The following is an 18836-nucleotide window of genomic DNA, read 5'->3' on the forward strand; positions in this document are numbered from 1 at the left end:
TGTATGTGTACCTGCAGAACCTTCTACCCCTGACACATTGATTGTGCTTTTATTTTTCATGGTAAATATGACCATGCCTTAAAAAGTTAATTTCAAACTCTGGGTGAATTCTCTCCTTTTCTGTTTGTTTGTTTGTTTCTAGCCTAAATGACTGTGGAATCACAGACGTTTCTTCTTTAACTCAGTCTTTGACAAACACAAAAGCACTGGAGTTTTTAAAAGAGCTTGATCTGAGTAAAAATAGCATAGGAGACTCAAAGGCGCAGCTCAGTGACGTGCTACGAGACTCAAACTGTACACTGAGGTGAGTAAACATATTTTTGTTACAGTCATGCTAACACCAACAAACAAATGAACATAATTTGTGTTGTAACTCATATTTAAAATAAATATTTTTTTTTAGAAATATTCTCCAAATAATGTCAGTAAAGTCAGTAACTAATCTGATTACAGGAACTTTGTTCATTTAACTTTACACCTTTTCACTCAAAAAAAAGTTATTAGAATTTTAAACTTGGTCCACCCAACATTGATTATTTTCTCTTCTGATTCCCTCTTACAGCCTAGAGAGAGATCACTGGTTTAGCTGGAGAGCTGGTGTAAACCTCATTGGTAGCATTGGTGGATGGATTACATCATTTTCTAAAGCTCAGGAACCTGTGAAATCAACAGAACAAGACCAGTGAACATCAGGTGAGGGATCATCGGAAGAGCTTTACTATAGTACTATGTCTATGAGTATAAATTAATATGTGTGATGATGTGATGTCTGTATACCAAAATCTAAAATATACATTATATTTAAATATAATAAACTCTGTTGTCAACTATGAATATCAGCACACACACAAAAAAAGAAAAACTGAACTATGTCAGAACTGGGATTTTGTTTTGGTGAGATGATGCCAAACAGCATTTTATGAATGCAAACACTGTTCAAAACCTACAGCTATTATGAATCCAATGCGTTTATACACGCTTAAACAACTTAAACTGCTTCAAGTAGCATTGCTTTTACAAATGCAAAGTTTGTTAAACTAGCTTTTATGTATTAATTATTATGTATTAACTATTAATACTGATTAATACATATAAATACCTTGATTAATTTAGTTTTATTTACAGGTGGAAAAGAGGAGGAAGGAGAATGTGGCGAGAGCTCATCTTCAGTAAAGTCCTGAAAACAGAATGACGTTGGGATTAAAATCATTGTGGGCTACATACAGATTCAAATCAATACTATATATATATGAATTTGTATTAAGTTAGTTATATAACTATATTACTAATGCACACATAAGCAAAACAACTCCTGCAAGGAAGCATCCAAGTAAGAATTTCATTATGTTTGTTGTTCTGTACATGAGACATAATGCTTTGAGGAGTCTCTTCTCCCATCTAATTAAGCTTCAGTATTTACCAGTTCACAGCATTTATGTACCCTATTGTATTGTATTGTGAGGCACATTGAGAATATAAAGTTGAAACTCTGATTATTTTATTTTGTTTGAAACGTTCACTAGTTCACTAGCCACCTTTAAGTATAATTAGTGCTCCTAAGAGATTCTCCTGCTTAAAGCTGTGGGCTTGAACTTAAAATTTCACAACAGTATGAGCTGGCTTTGAGAAGAATGCAGGCCTGAATATTAGACCATATGAAGACATAAGTTATATAACCCATTCTCATCTCACTGACAGTTATCTGTCTTAACTGACATACACATCTTCAGCAGAACTAAGTGTTGCACAGCTCTATGTGTGATTGCTTTTCCTGCTGTGATCCATTATTCCACTCTGTACTCCACTATATTCCCTGCTCCTCACCACTGCTGAGACTTTCCCCAGCAAGTGTACAGATTATGTAATGAATGAATAAATTAGCTTTATTAGACAGTAATCACTAATTATGCAGATGAATTAGACAATCTTTTTGCCATTGAGATGACTTGGAAAAAGTGTCCCAATCAACCTGAATTCACCCTACAAATATTATTTAATCCACTAATTAACTGTTCTAAGACCAGGAGGCCAGAGGGGCAGTAGTTAAATCTGATTAAAAACAAATGATTAACATAGCAACTTTATGTAGCCTAACATATTTCCTCATTAACAACAAATTAAAATTGCTCATTCACACTCAGCCATTGTCACCAACACCCGATGTGTTGCAGTGTTTTCTCTTTGCTCAGAATGTGTTCACATTTTTGTATGAGATGAATATTATGTAAATATACATTCTCTGATAACGAGGTTTGTGTTTCAGTGTGTTTGGGAAATTAATGGGGTCGCGCGCAGTTCTGTGGGGTGTCTCGGGCGCGCGTGCACGGCAGCATCATCACGCGCAGCATCTTTCGCCCACAGACATCTCTGCGTTTCACTTAATTTGTACTTCACAGACAAAAAGAGCGTCTACTACTGCGTCATATCTATATTCTGCTCTTCTGGATAACCGTGAGGATATTTGCGCCGCGGGATTGAAGTGTTTTCATGGAAAATGGCGAGATGGGCTCACGCGTGTCTGCCGCTGATTATGGTGATTTTCAGCGGATCGTGGACCGCAGTGGACGCGCTCACATTCCCTCAGCATTACACGTAAGAAACACTAAAAATTTCACAGCATTACATGAAATAATAACTAATTCCTACAGTAATACACGTAAGACATGCTCATTTCCAAAACATTACACGTAACAAATCCTCATTTCCACAGCATTGCACGTAAGGATGTTAATTTCCACAACGTTAGTGGTTAGAAAAGCTAATTTCCACAACATTATATGAAAGACATAATCTTTTCCACAGCATTACACATAAGTGCTCATTCCACAACGTTTCATTTAAGAAATACTAATTTCCACAACATTACACACATTTTCTCAACGTTACACTTCAAAATGTTAATTTCCACAACACTACACATAGGAAAAACTCATTACCACACACTTAATGGATGTATGGTGACATTAACTTCTTGTTCATAGTTTAGGGTAAATGCGAGTTTAATAAGTCATAGTTTGGGGACAAATTTATCCCCTAGAAGTGAGCTAAATATGGCAAACACCTACTTTTGGTGACACTTTATATATATATATATATATATATATATAGGGTTAGTGTTTGAATTCATTCTAATTTGCTTTTTATATAACAATCTATTATCTCGTAAGATAGATGGATGCGTGTGTATATTTCAGTGTGTGTCTTCTGGCAGACAGACAGCAGTGATTTGAGATATATGAACTGGTTCAATAATCCTCAGAGCATCACAAAGTAATTACTGTAACAACTAATCTATCTATCTATCTATCTATCTATCTATCTATCTATCTATCTATCTATCTATCTATGCTCACAGTTTGTCTTCTGTGGTTTAAATCTGCTCTTTCTCTGTAATGTGAATATGGGTCACAACAGCCCCTCATTTCCCTGTTTCTCTGTCCGTGTCTCTAGGGAGTGTGTGTGTCAGGTAATAGGCAGTGGGGAAGATCTAAGATGTGTTTGTGTGTGTGTTTCTGGGCATGCTCAGATCAGCTGCTGAGAGTGCATCAGATCGCCTGAATCACTGACACACACACCCTGATACACTCTCACCTTTACATATTGTGTAACACATGATGCTACACGTGCAGTGAACCAGATTAAGTGTGTGTGTGTGTGTGTGTTTACAGCATCTTTGATGAAAAATTGCAGACTGAGTTCCTCTAATATAATTAAATCTCATCTATGATAGCAAGGCCTATTAATTTTCCAAGTGACCAAAGAATTTAACCCCTTTTTCAGTAAAGTCAACATTTCATCTATCAGATTGGCTAAAAGAATGCACCAGTATGCCAATAATTATGCAAATCATTTTGTAATAATTGATTCTGTTTAATAACTCTCATACCCAAACAAAGATGCCACACACTTTTTTATCAGACATGCGAAAAATGTAGGCCTAGTTAGTGTTATTATGGCCGATAAGTAACCGATAATATGGCTGATATTATAAATGTATTATAAACTATTTTAAGTGTTTAAAAAAAAAAAAAGAGTTTTAAAAAACATTGCAAGGGTTTTTACCAAAAATTAACCTTTACATTATGCTTCTGATACCAATAATAAACAATTGTTCATATTAACTGATATATTGTGCCCCCCAAACTCATCTTATCCTCTCATTTACCACTGATTATTAAATGCTGGACCCTCAGAGATTTCTCTAAGCGTTCGCTCGTTATGATCTCCTCGTGTTAATTGACAGTTCCGATTTAATTAGGTTTGAGCAATGGATGCTAAACAACCTGAACTTACGTAATATAACATAACTGCAGCCGGGCTGTAATCACTTGCAGATCTGTTCTGTTGTCGTGGAAACAGGTGATATTTATGATCAGACTGCAGGGTTATGATTTAACCGTACATGCTGTTCTGTAACAGGGCGGTTTAATGAAGCTGAACGAGACCTCGCAGATGTTCAATAATTCATCTGCATCTGTAGATCAGGGCAGTTTCGTTGAGCAGCACGGTTTGTTTGTAGCCTGTGTGTTTGTGGACAGTATAAACATCACATTCTGTACATTGATTATATCGATCGGTTTAGCCGACTGTGAGGGTATTATATCATATTCTGTCACTGATACTGTGTGTAGTACGAATGAGGACAGTTATCTTGAGGTCACTGAAAATGTATTGTTTAACTTAGTGATTTTAGCATCCATTGTTTAGACAAAAGATGTGAAATTAGACTGTACAAACTGTTCATTCCAGTATTGCAGAGAAAGACAACATGTTAATGTTTTCAGATTATCGTCATCATAATGTATAGCCTACTGCAGGGCTGCAGTACAGAGTTTCGATTCATAAGCTTGCGATTCGATTCTGATCTTGTTTCAAAATTGATTAATTTGGCAAAATTTACACAATACACATTTTCTCAAAGAAACAAATCTCTCTCAACTAATGCTCTAAACATACAAGGAAACCTGTCAGCTGCTATTATTATTAAATCATTAAAATGAACAACTCGTTCTTATAAAAGTAAAAAGTGTTGTTTATAATAATGTTAGAATATTTTTTAATGAAATAATAAGAGTAAATATAGTAAATATAGTGCATATTTAGCAAAATGCTCCTCTCTAGAGTTACTTTTTCTAGTCATTGAATGGCTTTGTTACATTTTTCACAAGCTGTTTTATTGACGTCTTTCCGCGGTTGAAACATTCATTGAACGATTGCATGAGACATGATACATTTAAGTAAACTGTACTGTATCTTTCAACTGCTTCTGGTGTTCATTCATGTTTATTTGGTGCTATAACTAGTAAGAAAAAGGAACACAGATCGGTTCACGTGCCGCTTGAACTGAGGCGCTACCGTGATACGCCACATTAAAGGGTTAGTTCACCCAAAACGGAAAATTCTGTCAGTAATTACTCACCCTCATGTTGTTCCAACCCTGTAAGACTTTCATTCATCTTCGGAACACAAATTAAGATATTTTTGATGAAATCTGAGAGCTGGCTCACTCCTCCATAGGCTTCTCTGTAATTGAAACTTGCCGGCCCAGAAAGTTAGTAAAGACAATATTTTTTCACAAAAAACAAACAAAAATAACGACTTTATTAATTTTCTTCTGTGTGGGCCTCTGAGTGAGTTCATGCAGTGTAACAGCGCAGAGCTTCTGGGTTGTACGTCAGAACGTAGGCTCACTATTGGCCAGCATCACACGCATTACACACATGACCAGCGTCGGCCAATAGTGAGCCTACGTTCTGACGTAGAACCCAGAAGCGCTGCGCTGTTACACTGCATGAACTCACTCAGAGGCCCACACAGAAGAAAATTAATAAAGTCGTTATTTTTGTTTGTTTTTTGTGAAAAAATATTGTCTTTACTAACTTTCTGGGCCGGCAAGTTTCAATTACAGAGAAGCCTATGGAGGAGTGAGCCAGCTCTCAGATTTTGTCAAAAATATCTTAATTTGTGTTCCGAAGATGAATGAAAGTCTTACAGGGTTGGAACAACATGAGGGTGAGTAATTACTGACAGAATTAAACATTTTAGGTGAACTGACCCTTTAAAGAAGGCCAAAACGGTAATTTATTGTTTGATATTTTCTAATAAAATTGACAGAATTTTGAAAGCCCTGATGTACAGTCAGCCGTGTAATATCGCGGAGTGCTCGTATTGTGTCATCCTGAGGAGATTTATTTGACTGTACCACACTGTGACCCAAATATTGATTTAAGGTGAAAGTTTATAATCTTACCTAGATATTAGCTTCCGGTAGATGAAAAATGCATTACAATCTACCTAGTCCTATGAGCTGGTAATTTTCACTACACTCTACAACACAAGATGGCACCGATTGTGCTCCCGCTCAAAATAGAGGTCTGGGCTGCGATTGTCAACACAATTATGCCTTAATAATTTACTTGAAATTCAGTACTTCACAACTTTTTGCTCCCATAATTCACAGCGCGAATTGCTGAGAATCTGCTAGCTCTTTGCTGAACGTGACATAAACATGTCCATTTCTTTGAATTTCAAGTAAAAATAACATAAAAAATTCATGATATATTCAGCTACAGTGATATAAACCTCTGAAGCTTGTCATGAAACTTACAGCAAACCTGTTTTTCCCCCCATTGTGTAATGGTTGTGTGTGTTGTGTAGGATCATGCACTGGGCTCGTCGTATTGAACAGGAGATTGACAGAGTCTTGCAGCACATCAGCGGCGCTCAACAACTGAAGGGGGTAAGACTCTGTGTGTGTGTGCGTGTGTGTGTGTGTGTGGCTTTTCCATTATCTCTGTCAAGCGTGTGCTCATTACTCTGGGTCTGGCCCGCATGTCAAACACCCACAAACAATGAGGAACTGAAACACTCCTGCAAAATCCGTGCTGGAGAATATAATGATCCTGCCATTCCAGCACTGAGAGGCTGCAGCGTCTGAATGCATCCTGAAGCTCTGTGTGTGTGTCTGTGTGTGTGTGTCTGCTCACATCACTGAGAGAACAGATGGTTCACCCCTCTGATGCTAAAGTCATTCATTTACCCAGAATGCCACAGCGCTGTAGACAGAACGCTTCACTGCTGATGATCAATACAGGCATATGACAGCTCCTTTGTAGTTGTATTATTTGTCCGGTCATCATCATCATATTATTATTATTTGAGATAAACATGTTTCTAATGATGGCTAATGATCTTCTGAAAAACCTCTAGAGCTGAGATTTAAAAATAAAGCTGAAATACACTCCATGTAATCGCCAAGTCTTTTGATCTGTCCTGACCCTGAGCTAATGCTCTTGACCCTAACACTTGACCTCTGACCTCGACTTTCATCAGTCTGTGTGAGACGAGTGTTTGATTGTCTCTCCATCCGTACAGACTGCTTATTTTTCTGTCAGAGTTTGCGTTTATGCTTTTCTCAGAAATATTTCCTTTTCTAGCATCTTGCATGTTTCATATTTTTTACATTTTTAGCATGAAATATCACTCAGAATTCATTACATTTTTATAATGTGATGCATTTCAGAGTAATCAGGATTAGCATCATAATTACTGAAAGTAACTTTATCATAAAACTGAAAGTAAAATAAAATGCATACATTTTCATGACTATAAAACTAAATAAAGATTAAATAAATAAAGATTTTTGTCAATGGAGAATTGATAGAATGGTTGTGGTTTACTATTGGTCGATCTCATGTGAGTGACAGGTTGTCCCGCCCTCACGCTAGTAAACACATTATCAGAGAAGAGAATAGATCACTTTAATTAGATTAAATATTACAAGGGCACGCGAACACGTGTATATATATGTATATATATATATATATATATATATATATATATATATATATACGTATAAAAATAATAGTAACATGCATAGATAAATCATCTATTATAAATACTCAATAAAAAAATAAGAATTGTCTTAATTTTGATTTCATGGTGACTTTAAAACCCACCTTCATTAACATAAAAATGCTGAAATTTAACAGTTGAACATGTTTGATGATACCAGTTGACACATGAACCCCTGGTTTCACAGACATGGCTTAAGTCTAGTCCCAGACCAAAATGCATGTTTGAGCTGTTTTAACTGAAAGCAACTTGCTCTGACATATCTTAAAATATGTCAGTGTCATTGTTTTGTCTCAAGATGAACATCAGTAATGTTTTTTTTTTCTAAGGCACGTTTATAAAAGCTACTAAAATGTCCTAATTCAACTAAGGCTTGATCCTGGTTTAATCTATGCCCTGTTTGTTAAACCAGGACTAACTTTGTAACATTGTTGACTAAAAGCTAACCTGAAACTAGAAAACACTTAATTACTGTAAATAAAACTAACCTTAATAAAACAAATTGAACTTAACATAAAAATGTTATTTAAAAACACATAATGTTTTCATTTAGCTTTAATTTGTGCTAATATCTCGTTTGCATATTTTAAAACCAGGAGTCAAAACTAAAAATAACGCAAGCAGATAAATATAGCTAAATAAATGCTGAGTCTCATTTTATTTTGCAGGACTACATTGGATTGTGTAGGCTAATGTTAGACTACGATATTATTGATTTGTTTTAATTTTTTCTTTGGAATAACAAGTTCATGGGTCTCATCTCGACTCACTGTCTTGTTTTAAATGCAGCGTCTGAAAGTTCAAGTTGTCAGTGTGTAAAGTGAGCGTGTGTTTGATGTTCTTGTATTGATCTGAGCTCTAAACAGCTCTTGTTCTGGACTCAGAGGTTATTTACCGGCTTAATGAGGCTCGTCTTCTTCAGTCACGCCGCTGGATTACAGCAGCTGTTGTCTCACATCTCATGCTGGAGCGCAAACACTCATTTACACTCAAAAATCACTGTTAAATGAGTTTATTTTTAGTGCGTCACATCTGACAGGAAGTTACACGGGTTTCCCAGTGATGAGCATTAATAATTTAAAACACAAACATGCATCTCGTTCGCTGTTTCCTCCAGCTGATGAATATCCTCTTGATGGTGTATATATATATATATATATATATATATATATATATATATATATATATATATATATACAGTGCTATGCATAAGTTTAGACACCCATGCTAAAGTTGACTAAAAAGAGGAATAAAAAATCATCTTTTGGAAATTTAACTTAATGCCTTAATTTAAAAAATTAGAAAAAATCCAACCTTTAAGGACACCAATTTCTTTGTGAATGAATAATGTATCGTAAATAAATAAATGTTCTTCCTTAAAATACAGGGTGCATAAGTTTGGACACCCCTATGTTAAATTCCCATAGAGGCAGGCAGATTTTTATTTTTAAGTATTTTTTTTTTTTTTTTTTTTTTAGGATACTATGCATCCTGATAAAGTTCCCTTGGCCTTTGGAATTAAAATAGACCCACATCATCACATACGCTTCACCATACCTAGAGATTGGCATGGGGTACTTTCCATAAGATCATCTCTCAATGCAAATCAAACTAGCTATTAGGCTAACTGAAATAAAACCATGCCAATCTCTAGGTATGGTGAAAGCTATGTGATGATGTGGGGCTATTTTAATTCCAAAGGCCAAGGGAACTTTATCAGGATGCATAGTATCCTGGATCCATGAAGTAACTGGCCTTTAAAAATAAAAATCTTCCTGCCTCTATGGGAATTTAACATAGCGGTGTCCAAACTTATGCACCCTGTATTTTAAGGAACAACATTTATTTATTTACGATGCATTATTCATTCACAAAGAAAATTGGTGTCCTTAAAGGTTGGATTTTTCCTAATTTTTTAAATTAAGGCATTAAGTTCAGTTTCCAAAAGATGATTTTTTATTCCTCTTTTTAGTCAACTTTAGTATGGGTGTCTAAACTTATGCATAGCACTGTATATATATATATATATATGAAATCATGAAACTCTAGAGGGTGCAGGCTCAGTGCCGGCCCAACACTTCTGAGGGCCCTAAGCAAACCTTTGAGAAGGTTTCAAGAAGCCTTGACTGTTAAATAACGTATAGTAATTTGAATTTTAATAAACATTAGTACACTTTAGAGCAGGGGTGGGGAACGTTGATCCTGGAGGGCCATTGTCCTGCAGAGTTTAGCTCCAACCCTAATCAAACAAACCTGAAGCTAATCAATGTCTTCAGGATTACTGAAGTTGACAGTGGCCCTCCAGGATCAACGTTCCCCACCCCTGCTTTAGAGAAAGTATATAAATATATAAAGGAAAACCCTTTAAAACACATTAAACTGCCAGTAAGAACAAGTAAAATCAACCTGTCAACCAAATGTTCGTTGACAGCTTAATAAATGCTTTATGAAAGTAATGATCTGTCACCATTTAGCTGTCACAAAAACTATAACGCACAGCTGAAATGATTTTCCAAATGCGTGATTTACTAACGAAACTAAAGCATGATAAATATAGTTTACCCAAGAAAGTTTAAGTAAACACGACTCTGCTAAAGCCGAATCTGCGTTTATATTTGCATGTTATAAAAAATATGTTTACATATAGTAATATGCTACTTAAATAGTCTTTGAGAGCAAGGTGGCCCCCTGGTTGTTCAGGGGCCCTATGCACCATGTGTAGTTTGTGTATAGGGAGGACCGGCACTGCCCGGGCTGATAGGTCCTAATAGGGCTGGGCGATATGGCCAAAATTTCATATCCCGATATAGCTCATTTGATATCCCGATAACGATATACATAACGATATAGCAATTTTTCTGTTAATTCAGTTCATGAATAGTCTACCGTAAATCCTCTAATATTGGCCTGTATTCCATTACCGGCCGGGTCTCTAACATTGGCCGGTCTCGCTGTTGGCGGAGGTAAATAATTATTAGAACCAACGTTTTTCTGGGCAGGCCACAACATTATGCTTGTGATAGTAACATGCAAATAGAGAGCCTAAATCTCTCTATATGGCTCTGGGCTCTCTATATACCACAGGGGGGCAATGTTTGCTAACGAATCCAAGCCATAGCTACACTTCACTCTTGACTCGCACGTGACGTGAGACTTCAGTCACCGGTAGGCTAACGTTGTTTACCATGGCAGCCGCGGAGCCAAAGAGGATTTTTGGCGAAAATCTATTTTTTAACCCCCTGGGTTCGACAATGGCGCCGGCGCGATAGGTTTTTTTTCTTATAAGTGCAAAAGAGATTCAAAATATTAATATTCTGTTGATTTTGATCTTAATTACGGAGAGCGCGCGCTATTCAAACGCAAATAATCTGAGGCGATCCACGCAAACCTGTGAAATCCCACAATCAGTTGGATATGTTCACTTTCAGGTTCACCTCGTTTTCATTTCGAGGAGCAACGGATCCGGTTGAGGAATAGGTCAGTTCTATATTTGCTTTGTTCTAATCGCAATAGTGTCTGTACACGCAAAAAGACTGTTTAAATATGAATCGCGTTTCTCTCTCTCTCTCTCTCTGTGTGTGTGTGTGTGTGTGTGTGTGTGTGTGTGTGTGTGTGTGTGTGTGTGTGAATGAATGCACAGATGCGCGCTGTTGTGGAGCTACTAACGGGTTGGGTTGGCTGGTCATCTAGTTGAGAATTAACTTACCCTGGTCTGAACCGCGTCTACTACCGTCTTCCTCCATGTTTGTTTATGTATTGCAGCGTGCATGGGCATGCCGTGAGGTTAATTCTGCCGTAAAACGCCTTATCGTGGCGTAAACGATAGAGCCTTATATAAAACGATAGACATTTTCTATCGTCCAGACGATATATTTCGTCATATCGCCCAGCCCTAGGTCCTAATCTGCAAGCAATCACATCATTATTGTTTTGCACTGATTGGCCTCTGGTGATTCTGCAGCCAATGAGATTGCTTGCTTAACATTTAAATAGTTTGGTTCATTGTTTTATGTAAAGTAGTCCTGCAGCGCGCTATCAGAGTTCCTCTGAACCCCTCCACCTCCCCCAGCTCCACCTGCCGAGATCTGCTACAGGATTTAGCCTATGTATGTCTATTTATGCAGCAGCAGCATATCTTACATGCTCACAGCAGCGCGCGTCTGTGTATCTGTTAGCAGTAGCAAGTCAAGTATTATATATAGTAGTATATATAATATGGATGTCAATGTTGTTTCAGATCTACAGTGAGAAGAGAAGACAGTTCAGTCTGGTCAGAAATAACCCTCGAGACATCGTAGAAAAAGTGGCGACTGACATTGAGAGACTGCTGGCCAAGAAACGCAAAGCGCTTGAGGTAAGAAAACATGCACACAATCACACACGCACTTCCTTCAGGATTACTCTTGACGGTTCTCGCCTATGTTTTGGGTCAGAAACTGGCGAGTGAAGCGGAGCGTCTTCAGAAAGATCATCACTGGCAAGATGGAATCAAGGTCAGATGGTTTTAACGGCGCCAATAGTTTTGTTTTCATTCCACAATAATTTTGCAAGCTTTTTCCAGACTCTTCATGCACTTCGACATTTCACTTTTAAAATTGCTTTTGCATGTGTGATCCAAGTCGATTCAGACCAATTATTCCTATGTTGCTTCAACTGATTCATTCAAATGAACCGCACAAATTGAGCGGATTCATTCTCTCTTTTTTACATTTCTTCCATCTGTGTACCTTGATGCACCTCTTCCTCATATTCACATCCGTATATCTCTGATCCAGATACAAGCTTTACACACACTCGTTGTGAGTCATGATTTCTGTGAGTCTGTAGCTTGAGGGTCTGTTTAAGCCCAATAGATTGTGACGTCTCGTTTTTCTGACTGATTTGATTCATTAGAGATGTTCAGCTCGACTGACAACACACATGCTCATATGAGTGAATTGTGCTTAAATGAGCGTTTGTCATGCGGAGGACATCTGTATTTGACTCTTCAAATACTCCAGCCGATTCTAAACAGCAGGTTTTTGTATTTTTGTTCTGTGTGTTTATTTCAGGAGGAAAATATTGAATATTATAACTCTAAAGCAGAGATGGACTATGTAAGTACTGAGTACATCTCTATCTATCGCCGATGTGAAAAACATGTAAAAGTTTTTAATATGTAGATTTACATGCTTTAGAAAGTGGGCCTGTATGAAACATTTTGAACTATTTGAGAAAAAGCATATGTAATGTTAATGAAAATGACGCTTTCTTGGTATGTATATAGGAAATATTCATGCATTCATACACAATTTCTTTTTAGAAGCTAGTTGCTCAAACTTCTAACTTCAAAACTACTATTTTGCATATTCATTTATCACCATATGACTATGATTTTGACAATCAAACTCAAGCTGAAAAGATGGCCTCATATGTAATATGTGTGTGTGAATGTATCTGATTATATTGTTTATTCTCATCAGGATGGTGAAGACATCGATTCTCAGATGTCTCTGAAACTGGAGTTCGTGTACGACCCGATCTTTAAAAATCATGTGAATTTCTCACACACCGCCGTCCAGATCCCCACAGACATCTACAAAGGCGGTGAGGAACCAGTCTGATGCTATTAGATCTCTAAGAGCCAATAGCTATGTTTGGGAATGTAATCGTGTGAGATGGTTGTGGGAAGTGATTATACCAAATAATTTTGAGGACAGACTTTTCAGAAAGAACGAACCAACATTTTAGATGCTGTGCAATGCGATTGGTCCACTGGTTAGTCCAGTTATCCAATCACATCCTCTGTTGAGGCAAAGACAATTGTCTGAGTGTTTTTGTTGAGCAAAGTTTTGCACTGTTATCATTTACATGTGTGGAGTTTTGAGTTTGAGTTGCTTATAACGTTTATCTGGAAATGCAATGTGCGCCATTTCTAACGGTCACTTTGTGCTTTTATGGTAATCTGAGGTAAAATGGGAACTGCGCATGTGCGTTGAGTGTCAGTAATAGATTCGACAGGTGAGGAGAAGAGATAACCGCTCTATCGACCTTTGTACTCTTCCTTTTATTTCCTTTTATTTTTTGTGACCTGAGTTGAATGTTTATTTGAATGCTTTTTCTCACTCAATCCCCATGTATGTGGACGAGTGTGACGTTTAGGTCATTTTATTAAACCCGGGAAAAATACGCCATCTCTCGTGTATCTTTTCCTTCGACACCACATATTGTTTTTCTCTCTCTGGGCAACAATAAAGTCATTTAAGTCATTTTAATTCATTTACATTTACATTTACATTTACATTTATTCATTTAGCTGACGCTTTTATCCAAAGCGACTTACAATTGCTATATATGTCAGAGGTCGCACGCCTCTGGAGCAACTAGGGGTTAAGTGTCTTGCTCAGGGACACATTGGTGTCTCACAGTGGATTCGAACCCGGGTCTCTCACACCAAAGGCATGTGTCTTATCCATTGCGCCACACCACCCCCAGCATTTAAATGCTGTTGTTCACTTAGGTCTATTTTATTACGACAAAAAATGATCAGATTACTCGATTAATCATCAGAATAATCGTCTGATTACTCGATTAATCATCAGAATAATCGTCTGATTACTCGATTGTCAAAATAATTGTTATTGACTGACAGTCCTAGTTGTAATGTGTCTGTCTGTAGCTCCAGTGATTCTGAATGAGCTGAACTGGACACAAGCTTTAGAGCGAGTCTTCATGGAGAACAGCAGAGACGACCCGTCGTTACTCTGGCAAGCGTTTGGGAGCGCCACGGGGGTCACGAGATATTACCCAGGTAACATGCTTATCTGTGCATAATTATCTGTGTCTGACTGAAGGTTTCAGTATGTTTTGCAAAAATATATTATTACCCAAATTTTCTTTGTAACATTTCACATTTTAGCTGCTCCCTGGAGAGCGCCGGATAAGATCGACCTTTATGATGTACGACGGAGACCCTGGTAAACACTTTCTGTATCTTTAGAGTGTTTACAGGAATCAGATAATAAGTTGCCCTGTGAAAAAAAGTGTGGTTAATTGTATTAAATGAGTTGTAGTGTACTTCAAATCTTAAAAGTATATTTTAATAACTGTATTTGCAAATAATATAACATTGATGGAATAAAAGGCCACTTAAAATGTACTTAAAGAGAGAACACTTTTATGACACTTAAGTACACTTTTACAAAGTGCACTTTGTGATAATGTCAAACTACAAGTTTATTTAAACTACAATTTATTATTTAAATGCATGTCATTCAATAGAATTGACATCATGGTATATTTTAATTTACCATGCTTGTCAATACATTCAGCAAGACAATATAAGAATACTACTATATACATTTCTTTCATTTAATATTATTTATGTAATAAGCACTCATTCACTAGATTGACCCTTCGTTAAGCTCCTCCCCCTTGGTTGTTAAGCCAGACTTTTCTTGCAAAACTTTTGTTATATAGCCTAGTTGAAGTGATGTTTTAGAAGAAAAACTCGATTTTCCTGTAAAATGTGCTCATAAAATAGTAAATGTTGTATATATTATTCACATCTTCAGCTTTCTTCAAAGAAATAATTTAATTATGCATTTAACATGGTGGTAATATTCATTTGGAGACATGAAATCATGTCAAACTGTCAAATTTTTAAATCCATAATCATCTAGACATCTATAGAAACAGTTGGCTGGCTTTGATTTGGGCTGTTTGTGGCCTAGGGCATGTTGATACTCAAACTTGTGTTGCTGTTTTCCTCAGGTACATTCAAGGAGCGTCATCGCCGAAAGACATGGTCATCCTCGTAGACGTGTGAGTATGTGCGTGCTTTTTTGCTGTGCGTTTGTGTTGTTTGTTCAACAGTGACGTCTTTTCCGTCCACAGGAGCGGCAGCGTCAGTGGACTCACTCTTAAACTGATTAAAGCTTCAGTCACAGAGATGCTCGACACGCTCTCCGACGACGATTATGTCAATGTGGCTAGGGTCAGTGCGCTATTTCGAACATGCCATGATGTGTTTTGGATTGTGAAAGTAGCTTCTGGTCTCCCAGACTGGTTTTAGGACCATTTTTAGCTGACCAGGTTTGTCTTAGCTGGTCAAGCTGGGAAACCTGCTAAACACCAGCTTGGCCAGCCTGGGAGATCAGCTTAAACCAGCTACTTCCAGTTTAAACCAGCTAAGACCAGCCAACCAGCCTAGGCTGTTTTTTTAGCAGTGCACTGACACTTTTGTTAATTGACTGATAAAATATTCTTGAAATTTTTGCAGATATAATAGAATACAAAAGCTGTAATGTAAAGCTAGCCTACCAAGTTAGTCATGTGTTAAATATTCACTGTTTATTCTTTAATTTTGTACATTGTACATTTACTTGAGCTGTATTTCCTCTCTCGTTCTGTGGTAGTTCAATGAGAAGGCCGAGGCAGTGGTGCCCTGCTTTAGGCACCTGGTTCAGGCCAATGTACGCAACAAAAAGATCTTTAAAGAGGCCGTGCAGCAGATGCAGGCCAAGGGAACCACCGATTACAAATCCGGCTTTCACTTCGCCTTCAACCAGCTGCTCAACGTGAGTCTGAACACAATTTACAAGAGAAGTTCATCGACAGCATTTGTGGCGGAACATATGGCTTATATAAATACTCACTGTTTCAATAGTACAACCAAAAGACGTGAACAATATGGGTGATTTTAGTGCAGACAATCACTTACTCACCTTTGTTATATCCATTTCACAACTTCATTGCTATAATGCAATGCCATAAACCCTAATATGACTATAAAAAATAATGATTTACTCTCATATTGGCTTTAAAATCTGCTTACACCTTTTGACTTCTTGGGTCAGTTTTGGAATTTAAGTTTGTAAAAAATCACTCCAATTGAGCTGAACTTGTACAGGACCCAGAATATCTCTTTAACACACACCTGCATTTTGTGAGAATTTGGACCAATGAGATTTCACCGTGGGCGGAGCTACCGGGCTTGAAACCAGACCTCGACAAAATCACGGTTCATTTGATTAAAATAGATGTGATGATTTGTTGCTTGCTCTTTTGGTTCGGACACAGTGTTATAATCTTTTCTCTCTCCGTTTCTCGTTCTCACAGAAGACGAATGTTCCTCGAGCCAACTGCAATAAAATCATCATGTTATTTACTGACGGAGGGGAGGACCGAGCTCAGGACATCTTTGAGCAGTACAACTGGCCCAATAAGACGGTCTGATCATCACTTTCCTGACATGTTATGATTTATATCTTCATTGTGTGTTGAGCATCTTGTGTTTCTGCTCTGCTGTTGTCTTCTGGAAGTGTGTGTTCCTCATAATTAGCCCTTTCCTCCAGTGAAACAGCTTGTTTCCTGTCTAATTTGCCGGGGTAATTGTGGGATATGTGATGGCATCTGCAGGTCCGTGTGTTCACGTTCTCGGTGGGGCAGCACAATTATGATGTCACTCCGCTGCAGTGGATCGCATGTGCTAATAAGGGTGAGACAAATGCTCAATTGGAGGAGATGCTAGTGGAGATTTTTTTCATGTAAAAATGCGATTTCTTCCTGAAAAAACAAAAATCTGCCCTTACTATGATAATATAAGTAGATTTATATGCTGATGCATGTTGAAAAATACAGAAATCACATGTGACATCTCACTAAGTGTCTCACTGTCTCGGCAGGATACTATTTTGAGATCCGCTCCATCTGTGCTATAAGGATTAACACCCAAGTGAGTTACACACACACACATTAATGTGTGCAAGTTTTTTTTTTTCCTGTTATGGCTGCCAATATCAAATTGAGCAACATTGTAAATGATTTTATGATTTTAATGCGCCTTGGTTTATTTAGTTAAGGTTACTAAAGACAAGAGGCTGTTTTCACAATTATTAATTCCGTCGAAACTCGCAAATATGAGACACTTTTATAGTGTAATTGAAAACTGATTAAAAATTCAGTAGCAAAATCATTATTAATTCAGTTACAAATTAATTCATTAAAAATGGACACTTCCAACTCATTCACAAAAACGAATCAGATTTACCTGCTCTAACATTAGAGCAGGTAAATCTGATTCGTTTATGTGAATGAGTTGGAAGTGTCCATTTTTAATGAATTAATTTGTAACTGATTTGTTACGAATCAATTCCTCCCACAATCTCGCAGCCCATAAGTACAGTATGTTATAAACAAAACACTTCGTATGATTCAAACTGATTCACAATTTAGTTGGTACGTTTGATTTGTTTCAGTGAAAAAGTGTTTCAGTTAATCGACTTGATTTGTTTATATGATGTGCTTCACTCAAAAATGTTTGTTGTCTCGCGAGTATATGAGAAACAAAACACTTTAATGGTATGATTCGAACTGATTCACAATTCAATCAGTGAGTTGATTTATACATTTGATTTGTTTCAGTGAAAAAGTGTTTCATTTAATCAATTCTTAACTAATTTGTTAATTTGACGTGCTTAACTCATTGATTCTGTGAATCAGTTTAAAATGTTCATTTCAACGAATTGATTCGTAAATTGATTTGTTTTACACAACATATGTGCTTCACTCAAAAATATTCGCAACTCACAAATCAGCGACTCTTTAATAGTGAGATTCAAATTGATTCAAAATTCAGTAGCAAACATCATTTGAGTTTAAAGTTGATTTATTTTAGGGAATCAGTTTATTTCAGTTAATTTTGTAACTGATTTTATACAAAATCTGTGCTTCACGCAAAAATGTTCTTTGTTTAACAATTTGCAAGTATGAGAGCAACATAGTGTTATTTGTTTATGCAATATGTGTTTTGTTATAGTGGTGCATATAATTATTATTGTTCCTCTGAATGGGAAAAAATACATAATATTGAGATATTCAATATAGTCCAAAATATCAAGATGTATATATTGTTATTTTCATAATTTGAAAAAAAAAAAAAATTTAATTGGGCCAATCACTCAGCCTTAATTCAAACACAAATGGTGGTATTTTCCGGAAGG

The 18836-nt window shown here is 36.9% G+C and overlaps 2 protein-coding genes across 5 annotated transcripts in view; both read left to right on the plus strand.

The window, feature by feature from the left end:
* The window catches only part of LOC311295941 (uncharacterized protein), a 389126-nt gene extending 387633 nt beyond the window's left edge, over positions 1 to 1493 (plus strand). The window contains exons 66-68 of the mRNA XM_084417493.1: positions 143 to 304; positions 563 to 693; positions 1126 to 1493. Coding sequence (XP_084273619.1) covers positions 143 to 304; positions 563 to 686 — 286 coding nt within the window. The 3' untranslated portion in view covers positions 687 to 693; positions 1126 to 1493. The remainder of the gene's footprint in view (positions 1 to 142; positions 305 to 562; positions 694 to 1125) is intronic.
* A 748-nt stretch (positions 1494 to 2241) lies between these two features.
* cacna2d2b (calcium channel, voltage-dependent, alpha 2/delta subunit 2b) overlaps positions 2242 to 18836 on the plus strand; it is a 30714-nt gene continuing 14119 nt past the window's right edge. For 3 of the 4 annotated variants that reach the window (XM_084417497.1, XM_084417498.1, XM_084417500.1), the window contains exons 1-14: positions 2242 to 2592; positions 6658 to 6739; positions 12092 to 12208; positions 12288 to 12347; positions 12906 to 12950; positions 13317 to 13440; positions 14513 to 14644; positions 14753 to 14810; positions 15607 to 15657; positions 15730 to 15829; positions 16251 to 16412; positions 16954 to 17064; positions 17254 to 17332; positions 17520 to 17569. In XM_084417497.1, coding sequence (XP_084273623.1) covers positions 2495 to 2592; positions 6658 to 6739; positions 12092 to 12208; positions 12288 to 12347; positions 12906 to 12950; positions 13317 to 13440; positions 14513 to 14644; positions 14753 to 14810; positions 15607 to 15657; positions 15730 to 15829; positions 16251 to 16412; positions 16954 to 17064; positions 17254 to 17332; positions 17520 to 17569 — 1269 coding nt within the window. In that variant the 5' untranslated portion in view covers positions 2242 to 2494. The remainder of the gene's footprint in view (positions 2593 to 6657; positions 6740 to 12091; positions 12209 to 12287; positions 12348 to 12905; positions 12951 to 13316; positions 13441 to 14512; positions 14645 to 14752; positions 14811 to 15606; positions 15658 to 15729; positions 15830 to 16250; positions 16413 to 16953; positions 17065 to 17253; positions 17333 to 17519; positions 17570 to 18836) is intronic. The other variant, XM_084417499.1, reaches the window with a different exon arrangement.

Source organism: Rutilus rutilus (assembly GCF_951802725.1).
Source record: "Rutilus rutilus genome assembly, chromosome: 8".
In the NCBI taxonomy this organism is placed as follows: Eukaryota; Metazoa; Chordata; class Actinopteri; order Cypriniformes; family Leuciscidae; genus Rutilus; species Rutilus rutilus.